The 21,978-nt window shown below is 27.2% G+C and overlaps 4 protein-coding genes across 7 annotated transcripts; 2 read left to right on the forward strand and 2 right to left on the reverse strand.

The window, feature by feature from the left end:
* The first annotated feature begins 1,296 nt into the window (after positions 1–1,296).
* On the forward strand, positions 1,297–4,450 carry LOC107166025 (uncharacterized). Its single transcript, XM_015514512.2, has 3 exons — positions 1,297–1,623; positions 1,953–2,314; positions 4,128–4,450. The coding sequence occupies exons 2-3, from the start codon at positions 1,994–1,996 to the stop codon at positions 4,332–4,334; spliced, it is 528 nt and encodes a 175-aa protein (XP_015369998.1). The 5' UTR covers positions 1,297–1,623; positions 1,953–1,993; the 3' UTR covers positions 4,335–4,450.
* On the reverse strand, positions 4,363–12,585 carry LOC107166026 (RRP12-like protein). 3 transcript variants are annotated; one of them, XM_089229915.1, is made up of 22 exons: positions 12,511–12,585; positions 12,286–12,443; positions 12,018–12,207; positions 10,763–10,889; positions 10,497–10,697; positions 10,319–10,435; positions 9,819–10,019; positions 9,516–9,754; positions 9,183–9,444; positions 8,954–9,124; positions 8,677–8,795; positions 8,481–8,613; positions 7,070–7,306; positions 6,773–7,002; positions 6,584–6,707; positions 6,226–6,517; positions 5,996–6,150; positions 5,460–5,722; positions 5,201–5,379; positions 5,014–5,139; positions 4,714–4,791; positions 4,363–4,654 (listed from the first exon to the last, which is right to left on the reverse strand). In XM_089229915.1, exons 2-22 carry the CDS (start codon positions 12,413–12,415, stop codon positions 4,443–4,445), a joined length of 3,786 nt encoding a protein of 1,261 aa, XP_089086041.1. In that variant the 5' UTR covers positions 12,416–12,443; positions 12,511–12,585; the 3' UTR covers positions 4,363–4,442. The 3 variants fall into 3 exon arrangements, with proteins under 3 accessions (XP_089086041.1, XP_089086042.1, XP_015369999.2); XM_089229916.1 differs by having other exon boundaries at positions 4,714–4,788; positions 12,286–12,575; XM_015514513.2 differs by having other exon boundaries at positions 12,286–12,575.
* A 194-nt stretch (positions 12,586–12,779) lies between these two features.
* On the forward strand, positions 12,780–20,113 carry LOC107166032 (RNA polymerase II-associated protein spaghetti). Of its 2 annotated transcripts, none has more exons than XM_015514521.2 (10): positions 12,780–12,995; positions 13,262–13,407; positions 13,492–13,590; positions 13,659–13,787; positions 14,456–14,583; positions 14,646–14,850; positions 14,908–15,105; positions 15,742–16,014; positions 16,074–16,266; positions 17,023–20,113. In XM_015514521.2, the coding sequence occupies exons 2-10, from the start codon at positions 13,288–13,290 to the stop codon at positions 17,103–17,105; spliced, it is 1,428 nt and encodes a 475-aa protein (XP_015370007.2). In that variant the 5' UTR covers positions 12,780–12,995; positions 13,262–13,287; the 3' UTR covers positions 17,106–20,113. The 2 variants fall into 2 exon arrangements, with proteins under 2 accessions (XP_015370007.2, XP_015370011.2); XM_015514525.2 differs by having other exon boundaries at positions 12,780–12,981.
* On the reverse strand, positions 18,094–19,926 carry LOC107172475 (bicaudal). The gene is made up of 2 exons (XM_015522762.2): positions 19,378–19,926; positions 18,094–18,324 (listed from the first exon to the last, which is right to left on the reverse strand). Exon 1 carries the CDS (start codon positions 19,924–19,926, stop codon positions 19,384–19,386), a length of 543 nt encoding a protein of 180 aa, XP_015378248.1. The 3' UTR covers positions 18,094–18,324; positions 19,378–19,383.
* Positions 20,114–21,978: the final 1,865 nt, after the last annotated feature.

Consider the following 21,978-nt stretch of genomic DNA (forward strand, 5'->3'; position numbering starts at 1 on the left):
TCGAAAAATATTGCAAATTTTCGTTATTTTTACGTATGTTGTCAAAATTCGAATTTGAAATACTTTTTAAAAACAAATTAAGACTGTATGTAATTTTAACGCTTTCAATAGTGTTAAATTTATCCATTTTAATAAAAAACAATTAATGACAACTAATATAATAATATATTTTGTAAAAATACGTACAGAACGACTGCAAATGAACACTGAACACAACTAAACACAACCACGATGTCTGAACAACTAATTGATGTAAAATAAACGATCAATTGTTTGATTCAAAAATTGGCGGGAAATGATGTTTGTAGTTCATTCACATCGAGCGATTAATCGTCTAGTGTGAATCCGAAATTAATGAACGAATAAAAACCGCTGCGATTTAAAATCGCGTTCGCTCCGCGAACATTCACTTCGTGTGAAACCACCTTAATGGCCACAGGCCCACAGAAATATGCAATATCTTGCAAATTTTTGTAATTGTATTTGACATTAATTGTATATTACTATATTCATATTATATTTGTGATCATGACTCATATTGATATATAATTTATCTTCCACTATTTAAATTTTATCCTCTTTTCTATGATAAGATAATATATATATAGCACAAAAATGATAAGGAAATAATCAAATAAGCCGTGCTGAATATTTGGAATAGTTTATTGGTGTAAGATGTAAGTTATTATTTGTAATTATTAGCTGTGATTACCTGCTGGTGCCTGGTTGTCTCAATTAATACATTTCTATCAATAATAATGGTATAGCCATTAGTCGAGATCCTTGTGGCTTGTGTATAGCCAAATACTATATACGACAATACGGGACAGCTATGGTAAAAACTGGCGTCCAGTTCTTATCAGTTCCCCCCGAGAATGTAGTTGTGGTTGCCGTAATTTACCCCTAAAAAATAAATGTTATATTATATAAAAAAAATGTTTATACCAACCAGTTATTACTGCATTATACTATTACTGCATTCGTTTCAATATATTTCCATCTTTTTTTTTTCATCTGTTGGATCTGGGAGTCGGTGACGAAACTGCTTTTGCATTGCTTCAACCTAATAATATTTCATCCAAAAATACAAGTTTTGTGTCTATAATTTATTCTTTATTGTAATTCTTTTTCAATAAAATTTTATAAAATAAATAAGAAAAGTATAAGAGTATAAATACATTGTATTTACATATTTCAATATTTGTACTGATAATTACTAACAAAATAAATTTAACTTTAACATAATGTTAGGTAGGCATATTAAATATGAGTAATTTTTTTTAATTTTTTATTATTTAAATATTTATATGGTACGATTGTACGAATATATTATTATTGATATTCAAACTTCAAAAATGGTGGGAAGTATCATCATATTTTAAGGAGTAAAGTTAGGCAATTTAATGTCAATCTCGGGGGGAATTGATAAGACCGGTCGCCAGGTTTTAGAGTAGTAAGTGTCCCGTATTGTCGTATAATAGTATTTGGTATAGCCTATAGCCCATGCCCCATCCTATTCATCCTAAATCATTTACGCATAAGTGTAGTAACAGTATTGAGGTTTTATATGACGTTGATTGTTGATGAGTATTGACAAGACGTATTACATAAAAAAACACACAAGTAAGTAATGACAACTGGACTCATATTCCACATATTTTAAATTATTAAGCATTAAAAATCTAAGTTTTTTATAACTTATTGAATCCACGAATTTCGATCAAGTTTATACTAATATAGTTTACACTTTATTTATAATTAAAATATTAAGTGGGTACCTACTATTAGAATAGTCATTTATAAATGTGAAAACAATTTAGCATATTTTCTTGAGTTTGAATACTATTCTATTTCTTTACTAAAAAAATGAGTATTATTTTAATGTAGGTACTAGTGATTTTTCATACAAATAATGATGTTATTTTTATTTTTATTATTTTATTTTTGTCTAGAAATAGGATTGCAATACATACCAATTTACAAATAGAGTAAAATGTCAGATAATAAAAATTCTATTCCATCACCGACTTTATGTAAACTATTGCCTACTTCTAACAAAATGTATACACCTTGTCGTAGAGTAGGACTCAAGAGAAAGTCTACTGGTACATTAGCTCCTAAGACTACATCGAAGAAAATAAAAGTTGTCGATGAAACATCAAAATCTATTGAATTTGCTGAAAATACAATAACACAAAATATTAAACCAAAAAACGATTCGATTTTAAAATTGGAGAATGAGATGCCATCAAATTTATTAGACAAACACCGTGTTATAAAAGTACTCAAATCTGAACTCAAAAATAGTGAACAGGTTAGTGACTGTTAATAGGATGATATATATATATATATATATATATAGTTAATATAACAGGTTCAACGGTGAATATTATTTCTCTCTCTCATTGGCATCATAACTCTTCAAGAGTTTTGGCCGCCACCGATAACTCCCTCCATTCTTCCCGATTTTGCACCTTTTCTTTCCAATTTGATATCCCTAGTTTCTCTAAATCCTGCTTTATACCATCTATCCATTGCTTCTTTTGGTGTCCCCTTGGTCTCTTCCCCGTGGGTTTCCATACAGCTGCCGCTTTAAGGTAATCAGAGTGACCTTCTCATCACGTGCCCTAACCATTTTATTCTTTGTGCTTTTACAAAGTTGATTATCTTTGGTACTCCTGTCAAGTCTCTGATCTCTTTGTTTATTCTTCTGCGCCAGCACCCCAGGTCGTTGTCATATACTGGTGAATACTATAGTTACTAAATATTATTAAGCCATCCTATAATCTTTTCTAAAATAATATGAAGTTTTTATTATTAGTTATATGAAGCATTAAGATTGAAATTCCATTTTTGAATTAATATTGCCAATGTTCTAACCGCACCTTATATTTAAAATGCCCAGTTTTGTTACTAAGTTTATAAGTTATAACTGTAAAATTTAAATATAATTTATTTCTTAAATAAATATAATTTATTAGTATTTTTGCATTTGTTTTACCTATTTATTTAAAAATTATATTAAATTTAAATTAAAAATTATTTATAATCAAATTTGTTGAGTAATTTTAGAATTCAATCCAAATTATAAATTAAATAACCTTGATGTCTGCCAGCTATATCGTCATTTAAAAGTTAAGAGGACGCCACACCCGCATGTGTTGTCTCCGTCTTATAAACGTATAACATAGCAAAATCTGTTGAGCTCAGGACAACTTTACTCCCTTTGTATTTATAGAAGAATTACCAAAATTCCACAATGCATAGGTAAGAACTTTATTATATATAATAAACTTTATCTGTGTCATAGTGTCGTTATTTTTTTGATAACATAAATATAATTAAAGTTGTAAGCTTAAGAAAATACATTTATTTTTTCATTAAATTACTTAAAATTATTGGTTTGTGCTATCAAAAAAATAATGACGCTATGACACAGATAAAGTTCATACCTATGCGTTGTGAAATTTTGAAAATTCTATTATAAATATTGAGGGAGAAAAGTTGTCCCGCGCTAAACAGATTTTGCTATGTTATACGTTTGTAAGACGGAGACAACACATACAGGTGTGGCATCCTCTTAAGGCTAATACATTTTTATAGATCTCCATTAGACATTGATGTCAAGAATACTTATATGCTCTATTCAAATAAAGACAAAAAATTTTTTAATATGCCTACTGAGGTCAGTAATTTGAAAATAATCTAAATATACAGCTCTCTATGTGTACATCTTGTTATATCACAGCCCTCAACTCTCATGTTCTTTTAATCGGTAATTGAGTGAAGAAAGAACATGACCTACTTTCTTTGTTGTTAGAATGGGTAAATCTAATTTTACTGAAATATAATGATCTTAATTATCTGTTTTCTTCTTATATTTAAAAACTTATTTATACATATCAAATAATATTAAATGTTTGGAAAATTTTACAATTTTTGACTATCCTAGATAGTTTTAAATGCAATAAGAAAAATTGTATTTAAAATCCAACGCATCCATGGCTCCATTTTTAATTAAAATTTGATTCAGTGCAATCTAATCACAGCATCAGTCACTGATTTTACTGTTTATATTTTTGTTATGTAACATTATGATTTTAACTATATTAATTATTCCTTTTCAGCATAATTTAGATCAAATAAAAAGTCTATCAAAAAAATGGTTAAATGTTTGTCAAGAGGCTTTGAGATCACTATTCAATAAGTTAAATGAAAATGAAAATTCCAATGTGCATACCATAGAAGATTTGATTAAAAGTTTAGGGATATGTCCCGATTTAATTCAATTTGATTCAAATAATCAAGAGTTTTACCAAGAAGAATATAAATAGTAATTACTATGAAAAGTAAAACATACAATTTAAGTGTTATTTAGTTATTTAATTTTAGTTCATCAATCATCAATAATAAAACAATGTTCTGAATTATTAAAGAATATTCTAATTTCTTTTTCTTTTTTTTTTATTTGAAGCTCCATAACTTTTGAAATCAGTATAAGAAAATGGACGAACATTTCCATTTGATTTCTTTCCTTTATTTTTGCCGAAAGATCCTTGTGGCTCATTTTGTTTTCTATTCTTCTTCATTTGTTTGTTTATCTTTCCTTTTTCTAAATTTTTATCTAATGGGCGATGAATACCTTTGCCACCAGCTGAAAAATACATTTTCTATCAGTATAAGAAATATATTATAATATTAAATTTAACATACGAGTATATTTTAATCGTTTTTTTGATGGCATGTCATTATCACTGAAGTCGTCATCAACATCATCTTCTTCCATACCTACTAAATTAAAGATAAAAATATAAATATATATATATATATATATATATATATTCAAATTGTATTTGTTATACATATACAATTAACTATAAATTATATCTTATAATGACAAAATAATGAATGGTTGAATATATTCTAAGAAAAAAATATAAGTTTGATCAGTTAATCATGGCAATTCTAATGTTTATATGGCAAATAATATAATCTATAAAATAATAATCTTACCAGATTGTGTTGGTGCTTGAGGTTCATCTGTGATTATAAGGCGTCCATCAGGAGCAGTTTTTATACTATCATCAACAATAGATGCCTTATGAATATTTGCACTAGGTTCATTTTTAGGTTTTGACACTTAATACAGAGAAAAATCCATTAATAAAAAACAATAAATTAAAAAATTATTTTAACTTACACAAAATTTTTCTGTTTGTAGTTGCTTCAGTAAAATCTAATATATCATCTTCACTTTCGTGCAGATAATTGTCAGCAGATTTTTTCTTTCTACCTTTTTCTTGTTTAGCTTTCGGGTTTTGTTTTAAATTAGTTTCTAATTCGTCATCTTCTTCACATTCAGCCAAAATCTCCTCAAACCTAAAATAGTATTAAAAGAAGATTTTTGATTTGTGATTTTATCATACAAAAATTATTAATAAAAAAAATAATTTACATACGTTTTAGGTTTAGATTTAAGACTAAAATCAACCTCAACGTTATCATTTATTTTCTCTTTTGTTCTTTTTTCTTTATTTCTTTTTAATCGTTCAGATTCTTTATTAATGGCACGCAATCGAACATGTGTTTGAACATCAGTATTTGGTACCATTTGTATTATAAGGTGTGTACCAAACTTACGCACCAGTCTTTGGTATATACTTTTAGTTTCCTGACGAAATTTCCGTTTACAGTCATCTGTCATTTTGGAAAGAGAACTTAACTAAAAATAATAATATGGTTCCATATATTATTTTTCCCACATTTGCTAGGGCGGTCAGTCTTAGCTAGATATGTATTGTTACTAATTAAATAATTTAATTGTACGTATTAATCAATATAACTTTATCTATGAAAAAAGCATGATTAATTTACAAACATCTCTATAAAAAAAATTTTACCAGATAGATACAATCAATTAATAGAAGCTTATTTTTGTATATATTATACAAAAAATAGAGTAAATACATTAATATTTTATAATAATTTAGCTTACAATGGTTGAAAGGTAGGGCATTAGACCACTGGAGAATGAAGTAATCATCACTTTGATGAAGCTTAAAGCAGAACTAACCACTTCTCTAGTCCCAGTTGTAATAAGCAAACAAATATTACTTAAAATTGTTTCAAATTGAACTGAATTAATTTCATCTAAAATAAATAAACAATATACCTAGTTGAATACATATTTTATTTTATTTATAAGTTATTTATTTTGATACATACCTTTCCGGTTATGAAGAACTGAAGCTAATGCTAAAATAGTACAACTTATCATGGGGATTGAACCAGCTAATCCTGCTGATAAAGCATTTAAAAAGTTTTCTAAACCATTTTCAACTTTAACTGCTAATAAAGCCATTTTATTAATCAATGAAAAAGCACATTCACGGCATCGTTTATTAACAGTAGAACCTTTACAGCAAAGTACAGCTTCAGGGAGATGAGTTAGTATACTTTGAAATACACTGTCGTCATCCGTATGATCTAAGAGATGTGTTATACATCTTAATCGAGGCTAAACATTCCATTTTATAAAATATTGATCAATAAAATGAAATATATTCAAAATAAAAGCAATTACCCCACGACTGGTAGCGGCAACATTTTGAGCTGTTGACAATATAAAGTTTTGTATGTTCGCAAAATATTTTTTTACAAATTTATTGCATGTTGGAGATTTAGAACTGCATATTTCTTCCAAAATCCTTTTGAATTTATTTTATGATTTTAAATGTTTTTATGAAATTAATTAATATAGTATGTATAATACCTAAAATATTTTTTTTCTTCTTTGAAATTTTTCAATTGTTTGGCTTTAGAAATTCGAGAATCAAAAAATGACTTAAGTGTTTTAACAGTTTGATAAGGTGCTAATACTCCAACAATATCAAGAATGCTTTCTATCACTGAATGGTCCGCATCTTTAGAATTATCCAGCATACCAGAACATTTGTTAAATAACTGTTCTTTTATTTCATCGTCTGACAATGTCAAATACATCTTTAATCGAAAATTAAAAGAATTAAGTAATTTAGTTTTGCAATGAAAAAATAAATATTTAATTCACTTTAATTGTTTCCAAAGCAGAAAATCTAGTAGCTTGTTCGTCTGTACCATTAGCAGGGTTAGTATATAAATTCAAACAGATTGGTAAAAAGTTTTTTGCAAAATAAGATAACTGTTCTTTATCATCAGATACATCATTTTTAGAAACCGAAGCTATAAGTTTCCTTATTGACACAAGAATTGTATCTCTTAACTCCTTGCGAGTACTTAACATAGTACCCATAGTTCTGGCAATAATCTAAAACAAAAGTAAATTAAGATTTAGATAATTCACAGAGGAGATAAATTGAACCTATAATCTAATTTATTGCCAATTTTTGTTTATCACAAAAATTGACAATTCATTTAATGATAAACCCCAGAGAAGAGAAAGATAACTCAATAAAACTTTTAAAGAGATCAATAAAATATAAATAATTTAAATTCAAGTTAATTTTATTGATCTCTTTAAAAGTTTTATTGAGTTATCTTTCACTTGAATTTAAATTATTTATATTAGGTACTTCCTTGGCGTTGGATCAATATTCATTTTACATGTCACCTACAAAGGTGTAGATACTATAGTCAGCGAAAATTATCAACTGTTAGATATAAATATTGATGAAGTTATTGAGGAACTTGCTAGCAAATTTTGGTTTTTACTCTTTATATAACAATAATAATTAATATGAAGTACTAAAAATGATTAATTATGTCAGTTTGAATTCAATACAGAATGTCTTAGTCAGTGGCGTATATAAAGAGGACTAGTGGACTACATTCCCTCAAAATTACAGTTGTAACTGTTAAATATATAGTAGCCACTAGGCGCTAAATCATTTGTTAGTTGCTATATATTATAGACCACCCTGAAAAATATTTCTTTATATGCCACTGGTCTTAGTGATACTGTGATAATAATTGAGGGACATATAAATATAAAATAATATTTGGTTTATCATGTTATTTTACAAACTTTAATTTACATATTTTGTTTTGTAATCAAAAGCAAGACACAAAGTAATTGAAGGATATATTACTTTTATTGTTTATGTTATTTATGATTATAATAAAGAAACACATTAATAAGCATATTATATATTATGCAACATTTTTCTTGAGTTATGTATACACTATGAAAATTCAAAATGTTAGATGCTCCATGAATTTTTTTTAGCGATATGGGTTTAAAGCAGCACAAGTTTGAAGACCACTGCTAAATAGCATAATATAGTAGGAAAATATTGGAAATCCTGTAGAGGACATGGGCGGCAAAGCTCTACCCCATTTCTATGGTCGTTATTCAATGCTTTATCCCTGCCCACTAAAAATTCCTAAATATGTGGCTGGAATAAATGTGACACCTACCACATATTTAGTTATTACTTATTATACATAATAAGAAACAGATATTCTCATGCATTCTATCTTACCCGAAACGATGTAGATATATCAGAAGGATTGGAACAAAAACTAGCCAATAGAGACCAAATTTGAGACTCCAGAAGATCATAACTAATGGCGGTTATTTTATCATTAGCTTTTAATGCATTTTCATACATTTCTCTAAAATAAATAGAAAAGAAGTTCAGAAATAATATTTTAAATAATTTAGATTAATATACTTACCGACATTTTAATGCCAAAGGTAAAAAATTGTCTATAAAGCATTTAAGTGTAGAGTTTGAAATACTATCTTTTAACACTGGTAATAACCAACTACGCTTAAATTCTCCAACATCATCCACCTAAAACAAAATCAAGATACAACTAAAACTAAAAACATAATTAAAATAATTATTTTGTTGATTTAGTTGACAAACAATCAATGGTTAAAATTTTTTTTATATAAATATAAATATCATATGACTTATCTAATAAGTGTCTAAGAGCAAAAAAAACATACCTTTAATGGAATAACTTTATCTGAGATAATAAATTCAGGCCCAATATACTTGATACTAGCTCCAATTGTCATTTCCAATTCATTAACAAATGTAATTTCATTGGAATCTCTGAGCTGTCCCAATGATTTTATACAATCTAAGAATATACTGGGAGCACATTTTCCATAAAACTGTAATACCACACTTAAATGTTTATACATACAATATAACAATAATAGTTAATTATACCTTGAAAAATGTAGACAGTGTATGTAGAACTTGGGGACAAGCATTTTTATACTGATATGATAAACACTGAGTTACTAAATTGAATAAAACAGAAATATTTTGATGATAAGTTGAATCAGTGGCACGTCCAATACACTCTTCAATAAGAATGCGTAATGTAGATCCAGATGCTTTTAATAATTCTGGATTGCCATTAACCCAAAGTTCAATACATACTTTAAATATTTTTTTTAGGTGGGAGATACATAATGATAAATCACTCCTACAAAATAAAAGTATAAGTACATAAATTTATTTTTTTACATTTAAAATTTTAAGCAGAACTTGTTTTACTTTGATAAACAAATGTAGGCTTCTTGTTGCACAGCTAACCAAGCTAAAGTAGGTTGTGTATCGATTAGTGTAGGACGATAATCAAAAAGAGCCATTAATAACTTGGCGTTCAATGTAGGTGAAAGAACAAATTCTGATGATGGGTAAGAAACAAATAATCCATGAAATACTTGAAAACCACACGAAAGCAGTAATGGATGGTTTAAAGTCATCAATTTTAAAACTTCTTCACAAAGAGGCTAAAATTAAAATATAGTTATTTTATCCAATTTATTTTAAATAAATCTATAAAATTGAATATACTTTGAGTTCTTTTTTAGGAAAAATAGGCATCAATTCCTTTAATAAAGTTAAAACATGGAGAATAGTTGTTGTGTTACTAGCTGATGTACCCGAAGTTAACACTTTAGTACAATATGTAGCAGTATAGCCAGACATAGGATGCATTATCTCTTTATTAGATTTTAATATAGCACACACCGCATGTTGAGCAGCTTTACGAATCTAAATCAAAAGAAAATGTTTGTTGTTAAGTTATAGAATATAAATTTAAATGTTTAAGTATGTGGCAAGTAATCATGCACCAGTTCAAAAATTAAATTCCTCAAATTGTATATTTGCTACATTTAGGTTTAGATAATGAAACTGGTTGGTTTGAAAAAACTTGCTTTCAAAATTTAATTTTAATATTTGTTTGAATTAAATTGTTTAAAGGTTTTGTATGTGATTATGAATTTGCAATTTCACAATTAAGTCCTTTATTAAATAAATCAATATACAATACTTCAAATAATTTCACTTGCCTTAGGTTTTGAATGTATGATAAAATTTAATATTGCATCATATACTTGTACTGTAGAACTATGAGACCAAACAATTTTTTCTTGAATACGAAGCAGCAAAGACAAACAACTAAATACCTATAAAATATGTTATGATACTATATATCAATACTTCTATAAAAGTTTCATAAAAACTAACTGATTTTAATAAATTATTATTATCAGATTCAGCAAACTTTGCTAGTGTTGTTAATAAAATTTGAGTTGTTGGTCCAAATTTACTGCAAAGAACTTCTTTGGGAACACATTTTATACCCATACTTAATAACGAAACCATAGCTGTAACACTATCTTCACAATCATCCTGTCCATTACTTAAGGTTGTTTGTAAAGTTGTAATCTAAAAGTGAAATTTCTTAAATATTAGTAAATTCAACGAGATAAAATAACAAAATGTCTACTTACTAGAGCTGCAAAATATTCTGTGGAAGTTTCTTTGCCTCCATTAGCCTTAATTACTTCAGTTAATGCTGCAAGTATGGCTAACATTTCCTTATGTAAATAAGAATTTGAACTAAAATTTTTTAGTAACCTAAAATGTAATATATTAACATGTTATATATTGTAAAATCTGTATGGCATTTAATAATAAAAAATTAAAATTAATTAAGTTAGAATTATTCAATTTTTCTTTCATTGCAAAATAATTGTTACTTAAACTTAAATTTGAAGAAAATGAAAAATAATTGTGAAATGTATAGTAAAATATTAAATGGACAAATTTTATTGTGTCATTCAAATACAATTCAAAATACTTACCTATTACTTTACAACATTTTAATATTAATCATTTTAAATATGTTTATTTTATTTTCAATAAAAAGACAAGCAAAATAAATAACTATACAGAAAGATAAACTTCTTAGATAAAAATATATTTAGTCATTGAATAATTTAACAATTTACAATCTGTCTATAAGATCAAAATAAATGTTATTATATAATATACAGGTATAAATAATTAGATTATGATGAAACAAGTTACTAATTAATGATATTTAACTGACAGTTAACGTCTAAATATGATCCATTTGGTCTTTCTTATATAGGCTCTCTATTTCTATCCCTCTTAACGTTGGTAAGATAGTGTCGAATCGATGATCGTTGAGACAAAAGTACGTACAAGAACAAGGAAGTGACAATGATAGCTGTATTAGGGTATCTTTAGAGGCTAGGTTATCAGCATTATAATGCGTTGTTTCTAGTATTATAATAATATCTATACATATATCTCCAGGGCATTTCAATTATTTATCCATAAATTGATAAACTTATTTAACATATAATTTCATGTGTCCTTATACTATTTGTGATTAAATGCTGCTTTTCTCACACATACTTTGGAACACAATTATGTTCTTATTATATTAGTTTTTTTATTGGAACTATTGGTACATCCTAATAAATATCTATCTGAATATATTGTATGTTTATTAATGTAATATGCTTTCACAGATTCTATATTTCATATAGTATATTGTAATTGGGACATCAGTACATAGCAATTGAAACAGATTGTATATAAACTGTCAATGATTAATATTTCTATAAATTATTTTGCAGAATAAACAATGCATAAAAGACTTTAAAGTGAACAAGCTATCAAATAAAACTTTAAAATATAAAAACAATAAAATACACAATATTTATAATAATTTACTTATTAAAAGATGGATTGGTACATGAACTCCAATCGGAAGCAAATGTCTCAAATGTTTTGTAAGTTGATGCGGAATTCTGAGACACAACATCATCTGGTTTAGAATTGTAAAAATTATAACTATTCGTAATATTATCATGTTCCTTTAATTTGTTTTGAGTTAACAAACTTTTTCCTTCATTTTCGATTCCTAAATTTAGGCGATAGATTATTAGGATATATTTTTTATTTATTTAGATATTGTTCATTTAAAGTTTTGAATACTTACCAAATAATGGCTTGCAAAAATTCATATGAGCTTGGGAACGATATTTTTTTGAATCTGGATTGGTAACTGAGCTTTGTCCTTTTACCCATCGTTTACCTTTAGATTTTAGTTTTTTTCGAAACTTTGCCATGATTAATTATCCAACAGAATTCGAGCCACTGAATTTAAAAATAATAAAAATAAAAATTAGTTTAACTGTTGGCTAAATAAGTATAATGTATATACTTCTACAATCAAAAAATCTCGAATCTACATGAAATATGAAAATAATATTTCCGTATCAAAATTGAAAATTATAGACTATACTACCTATAAAAAAAATAGTACCTACTATAGCACTATAGCTAATACATAAGCACGTGGATAAAAAGTCAAGGACGTTATAAAGTATGTTTGTATATTATCATACCACAGATTATCTATTTTAATGTGACTTCTTTGTTATCATCTATGCGTGATCACAGAATATATATAAACATAAATACATAACTATGTTTATATATCTGTGGATCGATCTAACATCTAACATCTATAATAATATAGTATATATCTTAAATCGTGATCTAACCACAGTCCACAGAAAACAGAATATGCAAATTGATAAATTGATTAATGTTCACTGTTCAGTTTCAGTCTTCAGTGGATGATTATTATTAACTTTAAAATTAAGATTGCGGTCTTCAATTCTTCATCATAGTACTATATCTGGAGTAACTTATTTAAATATTTTTGTTATTTGTATTTACTAGTCACAAATCAATAATACATTTATAGAAAATTTTATATTATTGGATTATTGGATTTAGTACTCAGTAATCACTAATCAGTAATCACCATACGTATATTAGCAAATTTTTAATAGGTCTATGGTATTTATTACTCTTGAAACTAAAACCCCAATTATCTAATGTTTATTATAAATAGTGTTATTCTGGCTTTGATTTATTAATATTAAAGTTGCATGTAAATTCTTAAGATTTGTGTCCAATTCAACATTTTGGCATGAATAATCCATATTTACTAAGAAAACAATTACAAGAGAATGAAGAAGAGTTATCAAATTATTTGCGTGATATGAACATTTGGCAAGAACAAATGAAGCGAAAAGAACATTCTCCTCCGGTACAGTTTATAATGTTTATATTATACTGAAATCTGAATTGCTTTAAAAAAAATTGTAAGTTTATCTCACAATTTAAATTTCAGAATCCCAATGAAAAGAAAAAATCTAAAATTAATCCACCAAAATCTAGTAAAAGCAAAATTTCATCATGGGATTATTCGGCTTGGGATAAGTTTGATGTAGTATGTATTATAATTATTAACCACATTCCATTAAAACTTGAATATTACATTCACATTTATTTCCTTAGGATAATGCTTGCAAAGAACTAGATACTCAAAATGAACTCAAGAAAAATGATAATTATAGTTCAAGTGTTGACTGTTTAAATAATAAGTTACAATCCAAACAGTCAGAAGGCCTATATGAAAAAAATTTGGTAATTAATAAAACAATTATAAAATTGTTCTGCTATTTATTTTACTAACATAAAAAAAATATTCAGCTTGTTAAAATCTACAAACTGTTCTTCTTTTTGGATTTTATGGCCATCAAGACAATCCCTTCACACATCCAATCATCTAGCGTCCCCTATCCACTGCTTTTATATTCCAATCCCATCCTACTTTCAGTGTTTCCATGTCTTTCACTATCTCATCTTCTCATTTCAATTGTGGTCTTCCCAGTGGTCCCTTAACAACTGAGTTCTCATCTTCAACCATCGTTATCAGATGTTTCTGGCTTCGGATAGCATGACAAGCCCATTGAAGTCTTCGGTTTCTGATTACACTTAATATGTTTTTTTTCTGGAACATAATTTCCAGTTCCTCATTTTTTTCTTACCCTCCACTCTCATGAAACTATAACTAAATATTTTTATCAAAAGTTATACTGATGTCCAATTATGACAGTTATGTTAGTTATCATCATATCCTTCTTAATACTACTTTTTTAAAACTATTATATTTCTTATTTTCTGACTGTATAATATATTATGTTGAATTTTAATTTAATTATTTGAATACATTTTAGTTTTTGATTTGTATAAAATAAAATATATAATATTAAACTTCCATTGTCATAATGATTTAATTATTTTTAATTTAGGGTAATGCATTAGTGCAAAAGCAAAAATGGGCTGAGGCTATACTAAGGTACACAAGAGCAATAGAATATTATGATAAAGATCCAATATTTTATGCCAATAGAGCATTATGCTATCTAAAGACAAATGAGTAAGACTTGCAAAAATATAACATTACTTAGTACATTATACAGCACGTTAATTTTTTTCCAGGTTTAAATTAGCAATAATTGATTGCACATCTTCACTTGAACTAGATCACACATATGTGAAAGCATTTCAAAGGAGAAGTGCAGCTTATATGGCTCTTGGAATGTACAATGAAGCTAAAAGAGATATACAAGATATATTAAAATTAGAACCAAATAATAAACAAGCTAAACTTGATATTGAAGTTGTGAACAATAAAATTAAACAGGTTAGTGAAATAATTTATATTTGTGCCTTTAATAATTAAATAAATAATTTTTAATAGTGTGAAAAGCAGAAAATCTCTGATATTAAATGTCAAAATACAAATACAACTAATAATTTACAAAGTAAAATTATTAGTTCAAAAATGTTATGTAAAGAAGATGACAAACCGATACAAATTGTTATTCCCAATTGGCCTCAAAGAGTTGGTTGTAAACAAATAACTTCTATACAAAAGCCTCCACATTTAAGATCAAAAGTAAGTAATCTAAACTTATTCAACCATAGAATACTAAAAAAATTTAATTAGACAAATACTTTAAATGTTCAAGTAATTATGTTTTGAATCATTATTGAACTCCCTTTTATTCCCTGTGTATCTCATTACATGTAGTATGGTTTATGATACAATGACTTACTGTTAACAATTTCTTTTCAACTTTTTTTTCCACTAGACCCGCAGTATGTTTGTTTAGACTTTGATGAGTAATTACTAATTTCATTGATTATAAATAATAAAGATTGCTTACTGGATAGGTTTTCGGTTATATGGTTTATGGTCGGCTAGTTGAGAGTATTAATGGTAGTCAATGGTAATAGATACAAATTTGATCTGCAATAACCTATTCTGTACAATATTTGTTTACTTGAATAGTAAGGAATAAGATAAATATTTTCTGACTAAAAGCTAGTAAAAAAAAAGATTAATATTTCATTATTTTAAAATATAAGTACCTACATATTATAATTAAAATATTAAATTGCTGATAATAAGCTAATATATTTAAATTTACATGAGGTAATACATTTAAAACTCACTAGATATAACTGACTAAATATTGTGTAATAAAGTTGATGATAATTTAATATGATTTTGGTTAATTATTTTTGTTAGAAACCTTTCAGCTCACTTAAAATCAAAGATGTTCAAGTAGACCAAGAAAAACTAAACAACATACATTTACTTCAAACCACGCTGAAGGAAGTATGTGCAAAAAAACATACAGATCAATCTTTAGACAAAGAAATTATTCCTATGAAAAAGAATTCTGTTAAAACTGTAAAAAATCATGTCACTATACCTCCTGTTCCACTAACATATGTTCAACTCAAACAAGATTGGGCATACTTACAAAATGATCCAAAATTATTGTTTCAATATTTCAAAGTATGATTTAAATTTTAAATTCATTAACTATTATAGTAACCTAATTAAATTTATTTTAGCAAATTCCTGGAAAGCGCATACCATCAATTGTACGTAATTCAATGGATAATGATCTATTTGTGGATATTATAAGGATTTTACGTATAGAATTCATTAAAAATGGATGTGATATAACAGATTATTTAATTGGCCTTAGTGAATTACCAAGATTACAAATGTTAGTGATGTTTTGTTCTAGTGATGAAGTAACAAGTAAGTATAATTGAACACTAAAAAATAATTACCGTGATAAATAAAAAAATTGAATATTTATTCTGCATTCATCTTAGTTATTTTTTCAAAAAACAACTGAGTAATATTTAAGTGAGTCAATTAATATTTGATTATATATTATGCATATACAGCATAATTTTGTTGTTAGGCATCAGAGAATTAGGAATTTATTAAAAAAATCAAAATTACATTCTTTAATATTTCAAATTTTGTTCTCTTTATTAGTTATAAGTAATCTTCACAGAAAATAAAGCGTAAACTGTGTTAAGATTTTTTATAAAAATGATAAATAATTAAACATACAAAATAGAAAGTGTCAGTAGGTACATTATTTTAAGAAGTCTTCTTTCACAGCTATTCTGTCATTTTTTTATTTTTCACTGATAAGTGATCATATACTTCAATACTTGATAAATGATATTGATAATTATTGTGAAAATCTATTTACATCAAAGGTATTCAAACTTCTTCGTTCCACGGCTCCTTTATGTTCACAAAAATTAGACAGTTTAAATCATAAATTACTAAAAGTCAATGTGCTATCAATTTATACAAAATATTTATTTATCATGACAGATATTAGTTTTCAGTTATAGGACGCTGTAGGGGACAGCTCTCGCGATTCCTCCGAGAGCTCAACGCACGGTTTGAGTACCTCTGATATAGATTGTAAAATAATAAAAATAATTTATCTATAAGTTCCATTTTATTAATATAGTATTTTTTCAATTCCAGATATCAAGGAATTGCTGAAATACGTTTCAAAATCTGTGTCAGAAAACGCTTTTAAAAGCCTTAAAGAATCTTTTGGAGTTTAATATTGATTGATAAATAACTTTATTTCATACATTTCCACATCATACTTACACTTTTTCATGCATTAAATTATTGAAATTAGTATTTATTTTTTTTTTTACAAGATATATACAATCTATACAATTAAGCACGATAAGTATATGTGATATTAGGGTAACAAAACATCATGGAGTTGCGTGAATAAGAAGCCACCCATCAGTAGTACTTAACTTGTTTATTATGTGATTACTTACAACTTATTGAGATGAAGTTAGATGATCCCTACACTATTTCCTTTTCAGTGTGCGACAGGGATTTCCAGGAAGTGACAGGATATGTAAGCCTTTTATAAGAGGATTTTCATGATTTTCTAATTTATTATAAAATTAAAAATAGTTTATAGAAAATAGCAGCTTCTTCTTCCACTGTTTTTATATTTATACCTAAGTCTTTGTGGAGGGTCATGTTAGAGACAAGGGGGGGGGCCTTTATGATTTTACGAAAGGTAATATTTTGGTAGGCCTGAATTTTATTTATTAGCCAATCCCCAAAGTTGGATACCATACGTCCATATCAGTGGTGTATTTAAGCACAGGAGTGCACCTAATTTTTTGGGCCCCATATAAAGTTTCAGTTGCTACTTGTTGATTAGACCGATTAGGGGCTTAAGGACTCCATTTATAAAATACAGCTAAAAGGCCCTGGTGCTATGCACCTCCTACACCCCCTCTAAGTATGACATTGGTCCATATGGGTTTCAGTAGTGGTTATGTATATTAGAAGTTTAGTTTTTAAAGATGTGAATTTATTTTTAGAAAGAAATACTTTTAGAGGACGGTAGTGGGCTTAATTAAATCATTAGATGTAAAACAAATAATTATTTGTATACACTATTTTATATTATTTATTTTGTACAGTTAACATTAATCAAAGCGCCAGTGCCTGTCAAATGAAAAATATGAGTTTTCCACATTAACACAATAGAAAAATAAACATGTTAAATCAAACAAATTTTAGGTAATAATAGTATATTTTATTTATACTTAGCAAAAAGTACATCGAACAAAATATAAAGTGATTTACAAGAGAAAGAAGTATTTATGAATTTTAAAATTTACAGTTTTCAGAATCAAATGCTATTATTTGTTTGTTTTAATTTTATTATAGTTATGATTGAATATGGTCACTACTGCAAATTATTAATGTTCTCAATATGAGTTGTTGTTTTAGTCACCATCAATCCTGAAATATAAAATAATAGATATTATAACTAAAAAAAAAAAAAAATAATTTGATGGAAGAATTGTTACTAAGTTTAACTTTTTATACAAGTTAATATATTGTTGTATGCACATCACAAGTACCTTTTAAATAAATTGTGGTTGGATAGTAGGAACATAAGGTTTATATAAGGATAAAAATACAAAATGAATCCAAAGTACGTTGGATATAATCCAAATAATCCTCTTATATAAATAAGTAATGAAATACATCATGAAGTAAACATCTACTATCTCCAGTTCTTATTTATAAGACGATAAATTTAACCGAATACTATCAATTATAATTTGAAGCCTTATAGGTGTATTATTACAAGTGATTTTTAATGTAGTTAATATAAGAAGGTATCGTTTTCCTTTAATATTTTAGTTAACAATTGGCAAGTTAATTTATAAGTCTTACTACCTATCATTTTTAGCACATGAATTTGGTAATCAAATTAAATTAAATTCATTTAGGTTTAAACAATCTCATTTTTAATTTAAATACAATGTCACTACAAACTTAGCTGATTTAAGATTTTACTAATAAAATCGACCAAAAAAAACAGTTAATATTCATAACAGTCTCAGCAAGGGTTAGCTATGATGGTGAACATTACACTTTCATAGTAAGGCTTACATGTAACCTCGCATGTAACAGACTACAAGCTACTAAGATATGTGTGAGAACATCTGTGCATAAATACACACTGAAAAGTCAAAATGGAAACTTGTGTACTCTGTTAATTTATTTCAACACATAAATACTATTACCCAGTTAATAAATATAAAATATATTCATTAATTAATTGTCTTGGACGTTCTTATCATGTAAATTAATTTGAATATAATTATTGAAACATTTCACAGAATAAGAGAAAACATGAACAAATATTTGTTAATTTTCTTTATTTAATTGAATTGTTATAAATTTGAGTAGATGATAATTTAAAGGAAACATTTCTAAAAGTTAATCAGTAACTAAAATGTTTTATAACCATAAAAAAGACCTTAAAAATAAATGTGTGTTTACCAATTATTATTCCTTCTTTGAGCTCTCTGCATTTTCTTCGACAATAGCTTTCTCAGTACTGTCAGTCTTTTCTTCTGACGATCCTTTGGCTACTACCTCTTCTTTGCTGGCATCATCAAAGTTACCGACCAAATCCGGCACCTCATCATCATCTTCAATTAATGATTTACTAATGAGATTATTACTAGCAAACCCACTGGCATAACGCTTTAGTTGACCAATTTCTTCATGACCCAACTGATTTAATATGCCAGGCAGTAGTTCAGACATTGATTTTGTATCACCATGCCCCGTAATAGCAAATGTGTTTGCTGCCAGTGAAGCTTGTGCTTTTGGATTGTTGAAGTGTATCACAGTACCATCGTCTTTGATCATATTTACTTCTTCAATTCCAGGTATTGTGTTAACTGTTAACTTTTTAAGTGTACTTTGGAGTTTTTTGTCGTCTGTGGCTGCTGTTGTGTGTACAACCTTCTTCTTTCGTCGTGGTGTACCTTTACCGCCTATTCGCACCTGGTCACTGAGTTTTTTCAGTTTTTCAGCGTTCATTTTGAGTTGAAAATATTTACCGTTGGCAAATGGTAAGTCGGCAACAAATTACTTATGTTAAGCTAACTCTACGTAAAAATGTAAAAACTTATGGTTAAAAATCCACTTTCACGGACTTAACCTGAAGTAAGACACAAAGAAAATTCGCTTAGTGCGAACATGTGACTTCAGAGTTTGATCAACAAAATGGATGATCCAATCACATCTCAGGTCCTTCAAAAAAGCCGAACTCGGATGTTTTCACTCTCGGTTAACCTCGGGATATATCGTTGAAAGCAAAGGGAATTTAATATACCTGAACCATGGTTCAGTGTAACCATAGAATATTCTTTTATAGGTCTATGGGTGTAACAGTATCTCGATAGCGCTATTTTTTAAAATTACCCATTTAATAGGTATGAACTCTGATTCACGTCGTCTCACGAACATCACTATATCTTTTGTTTATGATTATTGATTAGGTATTATTAAATATCTTTTTCATCAAAGAAATTGGATGTTATTAAAATAATTTTAAGTGAACTGACTGAATAATATCGAATATTATAATAATTATATAATAAATTAACTAAATAATATTCTGGTGCTTTCATAAGTCTCATATCAAATGTCAATTTCATTGATATTACTGATTTTAAATTATACAATACCAGGCCCGGATTGAACCGGTGAGCTACCGAGAAAATCTCGATCGGCCGCGTAAAAATTCAAGATCAGTATCATATCAAACACTGATATAAACTAGAATAATTTAAAATAATAATATAATGTATTTTATCTATATACGATATACGTCATAGAATTATATAAATATATTATATATATACCTAAAAAAAAATCAAATTTTAAACTTATAGTTATAAAAAATTGATTAAAAATCGCCATACTACTCATACTTAGGCCGTGACTCATGACTCATGAGTGTTGACTGATGAGTATAAAAATAAATGTATACAAATTGCATAAATCCAGGCGATCTATATTATATTTTATTTTATCTATATTATCTATCTTATAAGTTATATTTTGCGTTTTTTTTTAAATAATATAACTGAAGTATACTAAGTAACTTAATGTAATGTACCTACTGAATAGGTAATTTGTAAATGTGCTTTAGAGAAACAATTATTATTTAAAGCACACATACTAAAAGAGTGATCATAAAAATATTATTCGAATGGGCGATACTTTGTTGAGGGCCGGTAGAAATTTAAAATCTCGGTGGGTTAGGTCTCTATCCCGCGCTGTACAATACTAAATTATATTTAGTATATTTAAGTTTTCAGTCATAAAAGATCTAGAGGTACTATGCTTACTACATTTTAGTTACTATTCAGTAAGTATAAAGTTTATTTTTGAGTTTTAACTAGTCATTTTTTTTTTAAATTTAATCTACGATAATATACCTACATAGGACATAAAATGAAGATCTATCACATTGATATTACTAACTTAAAATATGGGTTTCTAATTTAAATGAATGTTATGTAAATATAAGTGTGGTAGACTGGAGAAAACTTATTTGTAATACTAGTACATTTAAAATTTACAGCGTGGCTTCAGCCCCCCCCCCCCCCCGTAATACAGCTAATAAACTGAACCAAAAAATTAGTTAAAACAATGTACAAACCATTTCATCAAATTTTTTTAAATACAAATAATTATTCTAACAATTTTGATGTATCCAAATCAAAATTAAAACAAGATTTTAAATTATTTAACTCGAGCACTTAGGTATAAAGAACATAGATCCGTTCAAACCCTATGTTAAGGTCGAGCCATGGCCCGACATATTTTGAAAATTTAAGATAAGACCGCTTCATATCGACCATTTTCTTCTCCAAGGTATGCCATTTTTTCCGATATTTAAATGTTGGGCCTCTTAAAATATTTTTCACCCTACTAGATTTTTAGGACTTCGGCGCCATTGTCCATGCTATTAGTTTGAAAGATATGGGGGTTAATAAATTAAATTGAATACTATTAATCCACCAATATTAAATATTTTTAACGGTGGTGCAACTTAATACTAGATTCAATATTATATCAATT

Source organism: Diuraphis noxia, unplaced genomic scaffold (genome assembly GCF_037042655.1).
Source record: "Diuraphis noxia isolate RWA-SAM2 unplaced genomic scaffold, SU_Dnox_SAM2 contig0005, whole genome shotgun sequence".
Taxonomy (NCBI): domain Eukaryota; kingdom Metazoa; phylum Arthropoda; class Insecta; order Hemiptera; family Aphididae; genus Diuraphis; species Diuraphis noxia.

What these genes read in the sequence shown, in the direction of transcription:
- LOC107166025 (XM_015514512.2), top strand. Translation starts at nt 1,994, where the DNA reads ATGTCAGATAATAAAAATTCTATTCCATCACCGACTTTATGTAAACTA. An exon ending in AACTCAAAAATAGTGAACAG is followed by an intron (nt 2,315 to 4,127) that starts GTTAGTGACTGT and finishes ATTCCTTTTCAG; the next exon opens with CATAATTTAGATCAAATAAA.
- LOC107166032 (XM_015514521.2), top strand. Translation starts at nt 13,288, where the DNA reads ATGAATAATCCATATTTACTAAGAAAACAATTACAAGAGAATGAAGAA. An exon ending in TGAACAATAAAATTAAACAG is followed by an intron (nt 14,851 to 14,907) that starts GTTAGTGAAATA and finishes AATTTTTAATAG; the next exon opens with TGTGAAAAGCAGAAAATCTC. An exon ending in TTCTAGTGATGAAGTAACAA is followed by an intron (nt 16,267 to 17,022) that starts GTAAGTATAATT and finishes TTTCAATTCCAG; the next exon opens with ATATCAAGGAATTGCTGAAA.
- LOC107172475 (XM_015522762.2), bottom strand. Translation starts at nt 19,926, where the DNA reads ATGAACGCTGAAAAACTGAAAAAACTCAGTGACCAGGTGCGAATAGGC.
- LOC107166026 (XM_089229915.1), bottom strand. Translation starts at nt 12,415, where the DNA reads ATGGCAAAGTTTCGAAAAAAACTAAAATCTAAAGGTAAACGATGGGTA. An exon ending in CCTTTGGCATTAAAATGTCG is followed by an intron (nt 8,614 to 8,676) that starts GTAAGTATATTA and finishes TATTTATTTTAG; the next exon opens with AGAAATGTATGAAAATGCAT. An exon ending in AAAACGATTAAAATATACTC is followed by an intron (nt 4,655 to 4,713) that starts GTATGTTAAATT and finishes TGTATTTTTCAG; the next exon opens with CTGGTGGCAAAGGTATTCAT.